Below are 12,409 nucleotides of genomic sequence, written 5' to 3' on the forward strand. Positions count from 1 at the left end.
TGCTCATATCTTAACTGCATGAACTTTAAGAGTTCGTTTAATGCACATGATATAATATAAAAATTGAACAATGATAAAGTATGATATTGACATGATAAATATTATCATATCAGATGTTTGTGCTTAATACACACACAATAACATTATTTTATTTTATTTTGTCATGTACATCACGACACGATATAATAAATATTATATTTAAATAACAAAATTATCATTGTGAATAATTACATATTATTTTTTATAAAATTAACTTATTATATTTTAAATACTATAAATTAACAAAAAATTAAATAAATAATAGAATAATTTTATCTTTAAAACTATCTATTGACGTAGCTAAATAAATAATTTATATATTTTTAAAAAATCACTAGTAACCAAATAATTCTATTTTATTTGTTGTAATATAAATAAAAATATTATATATATTATATGTAAATGAAAAAATATACCTTGTAAAAAAATATATTTATTTTAAAATTTTAAATATTAATTCATTAAATTATATATAAAAAAAATTACACTTGTGATAACATCATAATTTTTTAAAATTAATTATTAATATTTCATTTTTAATTTTAATATCAATGTCTATAAATTATTTTTATATTTATATTTGATTAAATTTATATTTTTATATTTTATATTATGTTTTATAAATTATTTTTATATTTTATTTATTATATCTCAATTTTATATTTTATAAAAATAATTGAATAAATTACCGTTTTTATTGTATATAATAGTTTCTAATCAACTCATATTTAATATAGAAATTCAACTAAAGAGACATGATAAATTAAAATTATGAATTAATTTATCATATCATAATTAATTAAATATTGAATTTATATAATATATGCTAAATATTCGTAAAAATAATGATTATTCTTTTAAAAATAATTTACAATGCTTAATTAATCATAAATTTATTGAAATTGCAATCCTAAATTTTCTTATTTTATACTATTATTATTCAATTTAAAGGAAGTAAATTCGAATTAATGGGCCGCATGATCCTTCCACATAACTGACACATAGCTTCCGCATGTACACGTAGATTGACATAACGACGTCGTTTTATATCGAACGAAGCCATATACGCCGCTGTATGGCAGTAGCATCGAGACTGAGAATTGAGCTGAGTCTCGTTCATCGAAAGTGACCAATCCATCGAACAAAAATAAAAAATAAAAAAACACCCAAAGCAAAAGTTGTGAAAGAAAGTTATTACATATAAAAAAGCCTCGTATGCTTCTGCCCCTTATTCTTCTTCATTTTACCCTTTTTCCCTGCCTTAGGGTTTTCCTGCAACAACCCTATTTCTTCTCAATTTCAACATCTTTCTCTTAATCTGTCACACTTGTCCTCTCAACACGCGCGATTCCATCACTTAAAAAAACTTAGGGTTTCGAATCGGGTAGTTGTTTTATTGATTCATTCAATTAAACAAAGATTCGATCGATCCGAAGCTGGAAATGGTTGTTATTATAGCGTTTGTGAGAGTGTAATTAACGCTCCCTGGTGAGCGAGTTGACAAATTGCAGGGTGGGTTGGTTTTTGTATGGAAACTCGTAGTCGGAAGCGGGCGGAGGCTTCCTCAGCTGCCCCTTCATCTTCCTCATCCGGTCCCACCACTCGTTCCAGTAAACGTGCCCGTCTCTCTTCTTCTTCTACTTCTTCCGCCACCGCAACAGCAACAACCACCGCCGCTACCATCACCACTCCTAAAAACCGTTCTGCCAACACTCGTTCACGCGCATCCAAGAACAAGGAACCCTTACCACCTAAAAATCCTATTCCCATGGACTCCAACAATGAATCATCCTCCGGTTCACGCCGTGATCGCCGTGGCAAGAATTTGGATAGGGATAACTCCGACAAGGGAAAGGAAAAGGAACACGATGTTAGGATTAGGGATAGGGATGCAGAAAGAGGGATTTCATTGAACGTGGAAACTGGTGGTGCTGGAGATGAGGATGATAACGATAGTGACAGTGGTGTTGGGATTTTGCATCCGAATTTAACATCTGCAAGTAGTGCACTCCAAGGTCTTCTTCGTAAACTCGGTGCTGGCTTGGATGATCTGCTTCCTTCATCCGGGATGGGTTCTTCTTCCTCTCATCAGAGTGGGAGGTTGAAGAAGATTCTATTTGGGCTACGTGCAGACGGGGAAGAAGGTAAGCAGGTCGAGGCTTTGACTCAGCTTTGTGATATGCTTTCTATTGGGACTGAGGAATCGCTTAGTACTTTCTCTGTTGATTCGTTTGTACCGGTGCTCGTGGGGTTGCTGAATCACGAGAGCAATCCTGATATCATGCTTCTAGCAGCAAGGGCGCTAACACATCTCTGCGACGTGCTGCCTTCATCTTGTGCTGCTGTTGTGCATTACGGAGCTGTTTCGATCTTCTGCGCGAGGTTGCTCACTATAGAGTATATGGACTTGGCTGAGCAGGTTTTTCCTATTTCATGACCCATTATGTGATTAGTGATAATTACATTCAGAACTCTGAACAAGTGTTGCATATTTTATGCTGAATAAACTTGAAACATGTTTAATTGTTTTTAGGACTACTATTAAAATACGAGGTTTCTTGGTCATATTTAATGTTTTTAAAAGATATATGCTTTTGTTTAGCAATGACTCTGTATTCTGGAAATGAGGTTCTTAATTTTTTCATTGCCGTGTTTGTTAACATGAACAGTCCCTCCAAGCTCTAAAGAAGATATCTCAGGAACACCCAACTGCCTGCCTACGAGCTGGGGCTCTTATGGCCGTGCTTTCTTATTTGGACTTCTTCTCAACAGGAGTTCAGGTTAATTATCAGTGAATACTTACATTTGAATGCTGTTTTAATCTTGGATAGTCACATTTCATTTGCATATATTGACATAATTCTATGTTTCAGCGTGTTGCATTATCTACTGCTGCAAACATGTGCAAGAAGCTTCCTTCAGATGCAGCTGACTTTGTGATGGAAGCTGTTCCTCTTCTGACAAACCTCCTTCAGTACCATGATTCCAAGGTAAGCTTACGTTGTGTTATTATCAGACTTTCATGTAATACAAACTGTACTTTTTCTTGTCAACATCCATTCTTTTAACTATTAAGGAAGTTTTGTTTGATCTGAGGAACAATTTGGTCCCCATAGGTCATAGCTCATATTGTAACTTTAGCTATATAATCATTATATGCAATTTTTTGTTTTTGTAGGTCCTGGAGCATGCCTCTGTTTGTTTGACTCGGATAGCTGAAGCATTTGCATCTTCTTCGGACAAGTTAGATGAATTGTGCAATCATGGACTGGTAACACAGGCTGCATCGCTCATTTCTAACAGTAGTTCTGGAGGTGGACAGGCTTCTCTCAGCACGCCAACATATACTGTAAGTACATTTTTTGCTGTATGTCCAATACTTCGGCCTATAGTTGTTGGTTCTTGACTTCAAGGCACGTGCAGGGTTTAATTCGACTTCTTTCAACCTGTGCAGGGTTTAATTCGACTTCTTTCAACCTGTGCAAGTGGTTCCCCTCTTGGATCTAAAACTTTGCTTCTTCTCGGAATTAGTGGTATTCTTAAAGATATTCTATTTGGTTCTGGTGTTTCTTCTAATGCCTCTGTTTCTCCTGCATTAAATAGGCCACCAGAGCAGGTATAGTGTACTTCCAAATTCTTCTTCTAGTTATTCATGTGTAGTTTTTCCTCTCTATGGTTCATATGACACATGTTCACTTTCACCTGAAATTCATTGTGTAGATTCTTGTTGTTTTCAGTTCTTTTAACAATGTGAAGAGTTGGAAGTATTCTAATTCTTTGTTCTGATATACAGATATTTGAGATTGTAAACTTGGCAAATGAGCTTCTTCCCCAATTGCCACAAGGAACTATTTCCCTCCCTGTCAGCACCAACTTTGCAAAGGGGCCTGCTGTAAAAAAGTCTCCTGCCGGTAGTTCTGTGAAACAAGAAGACACAAATGGAAATGTTCCTGAGATATTGGCTCGTGAGAAGCTATTAAATGATCAGCCTGAGCTTCTTAAGCAATTTGGGTTGGATCTCCTCCCAGTTTTGTTACAGGTTGGCATTTCTTGCATTGATTACATGAATAAGTTTTTCTTCATGAATTTGTCAAATTAAAAGAGAAGTGGTTCTGTTAAATTGCTCTATTGCTTCCTCATGTTTTTATTTGATAACTGACAATGGTGGTGTGCATTTAAAACAGATATATGGTTCTAGCGTCAATATGTCTGTTCGGCACAAATGTCTTGCAGTAATTGGAAAGTTGATGTATTTCAGCACAGCAGAGATGATCCAGTCTTTGTTAAGCGTTACAAATATATCCAGGTATTTACAAATTTGACTTGGTTGATATTGCTTCACGTTTTCAGTTTTTACTGGTTTATAAAATTTATGCATTGCTGCTTTGATCATATAGTTTCTTAGCTGGAGTCTTGGCATCGAAAGATCCTCATGTTTTGATACCTGCCTTGCAAATTGCTGAAATTCTTATGGAAAAGCTTCCTGGGACATTCTCTAAAATGTTTATCAGAGAAGGTGTAGTCCATGCAGTGGACCAACTTATTTTGCCAGGAAATTCAACTAATGTCTCTACACAAGCATCTTCTGCAGAGAAGGATACGGAGTCCATACCCGGATCGTCTTCATCTCGCTCTAGGCGTCATCGGCGACGCTTTGGCAACTCCAATCCTGAAGGAAATCCTTTGGACGATCTGAAGAGTCCTGTTTCGGTAAGTGTGGGCTCTCCTCCAAGTTCTGTGGATAATCCAACAGTAAATTCAAGTATCCGGTTATCTGTTAGCACAGCTGCAAAAACTTTTAAAGATAAGTACTTTCCATCGGATCCCGGGGCTGCTGAAGTGGGTGTTACTGAGGATCTTTTGCATCTGAAAAATCTTTGCATGAAGTTAAATGCTGGTGTTGATGACCAAAGGACTAATGGTAAGGGGAAATCTAAAACTTCTGGATTTGGTCTGGAGGAGCATTTAATTGGGATCATATCTGACATGCTACAGGAACTTGGTAAAGGAGATGGTGTATCTACTTTCGAATTTATTGGTAGTGGTGTTGTTGCCGCTTTGCTAAATTATTTATCGTGTGGGTACTTCTCTAAAGATCGACCCTCAGAAACCCACCTGCCCAAGCTTCGCAAACAAGCACTTACAAGGTTTAAATTGTTTATATCTGTTGCACTGCCTGCTACTATTGACAATAGGGATGCAGCTCCTATGACTGTCTTGGTTCAAAAGCTTCAAAATGCTCTGTCCTCCATGGAGCGTTTCCATGTTTTGCTGAGTCAATCATCTAGGTCATCTGGTGGAAGTGCACGCCTCTCCTCAGGACTAAGTGCATTATCCCAGCCATTCAAATTGCGTCTTTGTCGAGCCCAGGGGGAAAAGTCACTTAAGGATTATTCATCCAATGTTGTATTGATCGATCCATTAGCAAGTTTAGCAGCCATTGAGGAATTTCTCTGGCCTCGTATCCAGCGAAGCGAATCTGTTCAGAAGGGCACTGCACCAGCTGGGAATGAATCTGGGACAAGTCCTGTAGGAACTGGTGTTTCACCTCCTACCTCTACTCCGTCCGCTACCCGTCGTCATTCTACGAGATCCAGATCATCTGCTAGTATAGGGGATACACCCAGAAAAGAAACAACTCAAGATAAAAGCTTGAGCTCATCTAAGGGTAAGGGAAAAGCTGTATTAAAGCCTGCACAAGAGGACGCAAGAGGACCTCAAACCAGGAATGCTGCACGCAGAAGAGCAGCTCTTGATAAAGATGTTCAAATGAAGCCTGCAAATGGGGATTCTACTTCTGAGGTATACTTTGAAATCCTAGAAACGAGTTCGCAATGCCATGATCTTTTTTCTTCTACCCCTGAGCACCTCTGAAAGCAGGGGTGGAGGTGGAAGATCTGGCCATGCATTTTTGAACTTCCATTTTTATGAGGAAATACTTGTTAGTGACAAAATAATATCCCTAAAGATGCCTTTTTTATTTACATTTTGAATGGCTAGCTTGTAAAGACCACTTTAAACCTCTGGATATCAGTTGCTTTGGGCACTCTAGACATTGTGTACTTGTGTTTAGTAGATTGTTGAAATAATTGTAATTACTTATTACTTATTCAGGTTGTATTCACCCCTAATCTGATAAGCTTGACTGAAGAGCTCTTTTACATATTTTACTGAGTTATCGCGTTTCCCCCTCTACTTGAAATCAAAGTCTCCCCTCTCTAGATTATGAGTTTACAATTTCACATGCATGCTAATTGTTGTTTAGCTATGTTCTTGTTGTTAAACTGTTGATGGGATCTGTTGAGTGGAAAATACGTACCCACCAACACAAAATGCAGTTGATAGGGCTGTACTTATACGTTAAGCCTATCTTCCATTCTGTGCTTTGAATTTAATTATGTACTTAATTGATCTCTCCTGAAGTATTGTAGAATTTGTAGTACTGATGGTAGCTTTTATCAGTTCTTTTTTCTTCACTGACAATATTTTCTGTTGTTGTGTTGTAGGATGATGATTTAGATATATCTCCTGTTGAAATTGATGAGGCTTTGGTGATCGAAGATGATGATGATGATGATGATATTTCTGACGATGAAGATGACGACCATGAAGACGTATGTAATCTATTGTTTTATTTTTTGCTGAGATTTTCTTACTTGGTTATGAGTAGAAAATATAAGCAGGCATATCATTATGATATTATCTTTGTTTTGCTGAAATCGTGTCTCTATCTTACATGTTTTTATCTTTTAATATGTTAATTTTGAATGCACCTTCATTTTTTAACTCCCAGGATACCTACGGCTGTCATTTATCTTTTTTGTTTTCAATTATATCAAAGAGATATGCGATTACTGTTTTTATTACAAATTTTAGCAACCATAATTAGTTGTACTCAACTAAGATTGAACATCAACATTATGTTCATTTGCATCTACTCTAACAAAATTTTCCCTCATGTTAATTTTTCTGGTGCAGATGCTGAGGGATGACTCCCTTCCTGTTTGTGTACCTGACAAAGTACATGATGTGAAATTGGGTGACTCAGCTGAGGAGACTAATGTTGCTCCTGCAACTAACGATGGCCAGACTAACACAGCTTCTGGTTCTAGCAGCAAAGTTGCTTCAGTCAGGGGGTCAGACACAGCAGATTTTAGGAGTGGCTTTTCTTCTAGTTCTCGAGGTGCAATGTCATTTGCTGCTGCTGCCATGGCTGGACTTGGATCTGCTAATAGCAGGGGAATCAGGGGTAGCAGAGATCGGCAAGGGCGTCCATTGTTTGGTAGTTCTAATGATCCCCCAAAGTTAATCTTTACTGCTGGCGGGAAACAACTGAACAGGCAGTTGACTATTTATCAAGCAGTTCAAAGACAATTTGTACTAGATGAAGAGGACGATGAGAGATTTGCTGGCAGTGAATTAATGTCAAGCGACGGAAGCAGACTGTGGGGTGACATTTTCATATTAACTTATCAGAAGGCGGAGAGCCAAACAGATAGGGCATCCCCAGGAGGTCAAAGTTCAAACACTTCCAGATCTAGTAAATCTGGGTCCGTATCAAATTGCAGTTCGGATGGAAAGCTGCATCAGACATCTGTATTGGATAGTATCTTGCAGGGAGAATTGCCCTGTGAGCTGGAGAAATCTAATCCTACATACAATATATTGGCGCTATTGCGTGTGCTGGAGGGTTTAAACCAGTTGGCACCTCGTTTGAGGGCCCAAGTGGCTACTGATAGCTTTGCTGAGGGAAAATTTTTGGATCTAGATGAGCTAGCTGTTGCCCCTGGTGCTAAGGTTCCTCTGGAGAAATTTATAAGCAACAAGCTTACTCCAAAATTAGCTAGGCAGATACAGGACGCCCTTGCGCTGTGCAGTGGGAGTCTTCCCTCATGGTGTTACCAGTTAACCAAAGCGTGCCCTTTTCTGTTTCCATTTGAGATCCGAAGACAGTACTTCTATTCAACTGCCTTCGGGTTATCTCGTGCACTGTATCGACTCCAGCAGCAGCAGGGTGCCGATGGTCATGGATCAACAAATGAAAGAGAGGTTAGGGTTGGAAGGCTGCAGCGCCAAAAGGTTCGTGTCTCTCGAAACCGCATTTTGGATTCTGCTGCTAAAGTGATGGAGATGTATTCTAGCCAAAAGGCTGTACTTGAAGTTGAATATTTTGGTGAAGTTGGCACTGGTCTTGGTCCCACCCTTGAGTTCTATACACTTCTAAGCCACGACTTACAAAAAGTTGGACTTCAGATGTGGAGATCTGGTTCCGATCAAATGGAAATTGATGGAGAGGAAAAGAAAATGAAAAATAGTGAAGGCAATATTGCTAGAGATGGGGCACTTGTTCATGCTCCACTTGGGTTGTTTCCTCGTCCCTGGCCTGCAAATGCTGAAGCATCAGAGGGTAGCCAGTTTTTTAAAGTGATTGAATATTTCCGCCTTTTAGGTCGCGTAGTGGCTAAAGCCCTTCAAGATGGACGTCTATTAGATTTGCCATTATCTGTTGCATTTTATAAGCTTGTTCTTGGTCAAGTAAGTTGTTACAAAATGTTAACATCTTTCCCAATTTCATGCACACTGTTGAGCTCAAAACTGATTGTATTGTGGTTTATATTTTTTTAACCTTTATTTTTGTAGGATCTTGATTTGCATGACATTCTTTACATTGATGCTGAACTTGGGAAAACTATTCAAGAGTTGAATGCCCTTGTTTGTCGGAAACATCATATAGAATCGATTGGTGATGGTTATACTGGTACAGCTGCAAATTTACATTTCCGTGGAGCTCCAATTGCAGAACTCTGCTTGGATTTTAGCCTTCCTGGTTATCCAGAGTACACCTTGAAACCTGGGGACGAAATTGTATGTATCCACTATCTCCTTTGATTTTATTTCCTTTATTCTGCTTTTGTGAAAAATTGCTTTGAACTTGCTGAAAAAATTTCAGGTTGACCTCAATAATCTTGCGGAGTATATATCCATGGTTGTTGATGCCACTGTCAAGACTGGAATAACGCGCCAACTGGAAGCCTTTAGAGCAGGGTTCAATCAGGTTATTGGCTGAGCTTAATTAATTCACTTATTTTTTAAATGTGAACCAATGTTGTCAAACATGTAACTTGAAGTTGGATTGGGTGGAGGGAAATCGATTGTAGTTCGGAGGATCATAACATGGATCGTAAGATCCTACCAAAACGTAAGATCATAACTCGGAGAGAGATCGTAATATAAAATCTTAAGATCGTAACCTCTAAAATCATAACAACATTCATAATCATAACAAATAACTTATAACACAAGATTAATATTCCAAACATACACAACTCAACAAATAAAAACCAAAGAGCATGTTCATATAGGAACAAAATTGCACCGTTTTCTTGTTGCTACTGTCTAATTGTTGTTGTTGTTGTTATCATTATTATTATTGTATACAAGAAATTGAGTTTGAGTAGGATTATTTTTTTGACATATGTTTTAGTAGGATTATTAGGAGTGCAAACTGCAAAGCACTCCACCAACTGCATACGAATACTAAAAGTGCAAAGCGGTGCAATGTAGTTTTTTAAATAGTGGCCATTTCTGTCCCAACTGTAACATTTTGTGTCATAAATTTAGAATTTAAGGTTTTTCAGAACCGGGTCTTGAAACCTGACTCGAGATCACAAGCCACTTGTTTCTTTTCGTGCAACGAAGATCGCAACGCTTGGCAATTTTGCAAACCAGGATGACAATTTGGCCAGGATCTTCTTCTCCGGCAATTCTGCTCGCGAGTTAACATGCGCTGGCAGTGTGGAAATGTAGAATCCTGAGATTTAGTGGGTTGACTTGCGATTTTGGTTTTGACAACACTGATGTACACGCCGTTTGTTAATACTCAGCAAGTCTTTTAAAAAACTGAAAGTGTTTTGGTTTTTTTATTTAACTTGGTTAGAAAAATTGTTATTTGTTGTTCTCCCCGTCTATTTATTTTACGTGGCTGATTCTTTTCACCCATTCCTTCTCTTTTACTTCCAAACAATTTAATTGGAAATTGAACTGGACCCAGCGTTAATACTATAGTAGTGAGCATTTATCCTTCATGTTTAGTTGCTGTCCTTTTTATATTTCACTTGATGCCATGCTTAAATTTATTGTTTTTGTTGGTCTCTTAAGCAGTCAACTACATGTATACCCTTAAATCTCACACTTGGATTAATTGGGGAAATTATAAAACTTTTGTTTCTCTTATGTTAGCTATTATGGCTACCCACCTCCAATCCCCCTTTCCCCTGCAAATTAAGAGATGGAGGTAGAAATGAAAGCTCATTTTTTTCCAATTGATTCGAAATATTCAACATTTGAATGTAAAAACCTGGCACATTTATGAGATGTACTGCCTGCCTCTTTTATACCAAAGATGAGCTGGATAATAATAGTTGGAAAAACTAGTTTAATGTTTTGTTCATTTAATTTAATGATCTAAACACTTGTCATTTAATTTGATCAATTTAGGTTTTTGACATCTCATCTTTACAAATTTTTACTCCTCAAGAATTGGATTATTTGCTATGCGGCCGAAGAGAATTGTGGAAGGTATTGTTTTTACTGAAATTTCCTATTGCAACAATATTTGAAATGTTAAAACTCAGTAATTTAGTGACAAGTCTTTTTGAATATGTTTTGCAGACCGAGACACTAGCTGATCATATAAAATTTGATCATGGGTATACTGCCAAGAGCCCCGCTATAGTGAATGTATGATTCTCTTTTCAATGTATAATGATAGTAGTGTATTTTAGAAAATTTACTATGTTTTATTTGATGCTCATCCTGTATGGTGCTTTTTTAGTTACTTGAAATTATGGGAGAGTTCACACCGGAGCAGCAGCGTGCCTTCTGTCAATTTGTTACTGGAGCACCTAAGCTTCCACCTGGTGGACTGGCTGTTCTAAATCCAAAATTAACGATTGTGAGAAAGGTATTAAATTTTTTTTAATCAGTATTGTTCTAGTTCATTCAGACCTTCCTGTAATTTCGTGCTTCATAGCCTGAATGCTTGTTTGTACTCTTTTTCGGAGGGGGGATTGATCTCTATTTTGAACTTTGTTCATTACCCTACCCGTGTTATTATATCTAAAGTACAGTTTTATTACAGTCACAAAAAAGTAGTGTTAATATGATGTCTTGGTGCAGCTGTCGTCAAATGCAGCTAACACTACATCCAATGGGAACGGACCTTCAGAAACAGCAGATGATGACTTGCCAAGTGTGATGACATGTGCTAATTACCTGAAGCTTCCTCCTTATTCTACCAAGGTTAGTGCTACACTGTATAAGCATTGTTGGTTATATGTCTCATGTGTTGAAGCATCTTTGGGTACTGATCTTTGATATCCAATTTGAAACAGGAAATTATGTACAAGAAGCTACTCTATGCAATCAATGAAGGCCAGGGATCCTTTGATTTATCATGAGTTTCTTGAACTAACCAACCCGTCCCTGTATGTTAATATGATGAATCAGGGTTTACTTTCCAGGCTCACTTTTTGGTTGGTACTTTCCTCCTTCCTTCTCAAATAATGGCCTCATTTAAGGCGCTCATCAAAGGTTGTGACATAGTTCACAGGTGTAGTGGGATGTCTCATTGGTTGTTGAGGTGACTAAATCATTCGCATTCTCTGCTGCAGCATGTGCATAATTTGTTGATTATTTTGATCAATGTATGAGACTTAACTCTTATTTTATGTTTGTGTTTTAACTGATACGATTTTTTTAATTAATGGCAGTCGAAGCGGTTGGCCACATTTTCAAGGTGTAAAGGTGTTTACTGAGCTCGTTTAGCTGTTACAACGTGTAAATAAATTAGGAAATGTTGAGTTGTTTTGCCCCCTAATTTTTTATGATTCTGTTGTCAAGCCAAATTATTGGTAGTTCATACATGTATGGGAGATGGTAAAGGGAATAGAAATAAAGTAAACTTCTATATGCGTTATGTGTACTTCGTTTCGTATTAGATCAAAAAGCTTCATTGTAAAATTGTTATCCAATTTATTGGGGGTTACCCTTTTTATGTTTTTTGGTAGCCACTCGTGCACAAATTACACCAGCCATGTAGATGCGTGTGTTGGGTTTCATGTTGCTTGTATCAAAGAATTGTTTTTGTCTCCTGTGAAACCAGGTGGTGAAAGTGTGGTGTTTTTCTATTTTTTTTATTTTTTATTTTATTTTATTTTTTATTATTATTTTATGTGGTTAATTTGTTAATGGAGAGTGGAAGTGGTAGTTGGAGGAATTAAACCCGACCTCCCTTTCAATGCTTCTTCTGTGCCACTTAGTATCTGTTTGGAATAACTAGTCCAAATGTATTTTTGAGTAAACTTCATTT

General features: G+C 37.2%; 1 protein-coding gene across 1 annotated transcript; it reads left to right on the plus strand.

Moving 5' to 3' along the window:
* Window positions 1-1,142: 1,142 nt before the first annotated feature.
* LOC101497216 (E3 ubiquitin-protein ligase UPL3) lies at window positions 1,143-12,106 on the plus strand. Its single transcript, XM_004505735.4, has 18 exons — window positions 1,143-2,458; window positions 2,709-2,819; window positions 2,913-3,029; window positions 3,218-3,388; window positions 3,494-3,655; window positions 3,833-4,078; window positions 4,224-4,345; window positions 4,437-5,841; window positions 6,546-6,653; window positions 7,018-8,574; window positions 8,680-8,904; window positions 8,990-9,094; window positions 10,537-10,617; window positions 10,711-10,779; window positions 10,874-11,002; window positions 11,218-11,340; window positions 11,433-11,680; window positions 11,811-12,106. The coding sequence occupies exons 1-17, from the start codon at window positions 1,568-1,570 to the stop codon at window positions 11,496-11,498; spliced, it is 5,688 nt and encodes a 1,895-aa protein (XP_004505792.1). The 5' UTR covers window positions 1,143-1,567; the 3' UTR covers window positions 11,499-11,680; window positions 11,811-12,106.
* The last annotated feature ends 303 nt before the right edge of the window (window positions 12,107-12,409 follow it).

This window comes from Cicer arietinum, chromosome 6, assembly GCF_000331145.2.
Source record: "Cicer arietinum cultivar CDC Frontier isolate Library 1 chromosome 6, Cicar.CDCFrontier_v2.0, whole genome shotgun sequence".
Lineage (NCBI taxonomy): Eukaryota > Viridiplantae > Streptophyta > Magnoliopsida > Fabales > Fabaceae > Cicer > Cicer arietinum.

Coding starts and splice junctions, on each gene's coding strand:
- LOC101497216 (XM_004505735.4), top strand. CDS start 1,568: ATGGAAACTCGTAGTCGGAAGCGGGCGGAGGCTTCCTCAGCTGCCCCT. Junction 8,575..8,679: donor ATAAGCTTGTTCTTGGTCAA/GTAAGTTGTTAC, acceptor TTATTTTTGTAG/GATCTTGATTTGCATGACAT. Junction 8,905..8,989: donor TGAAACCTGGGGACGAAATT/GTATGTATCCAC, acceptor AAAAAATTTCAG/GTTGACCTCAATAATCTTGC.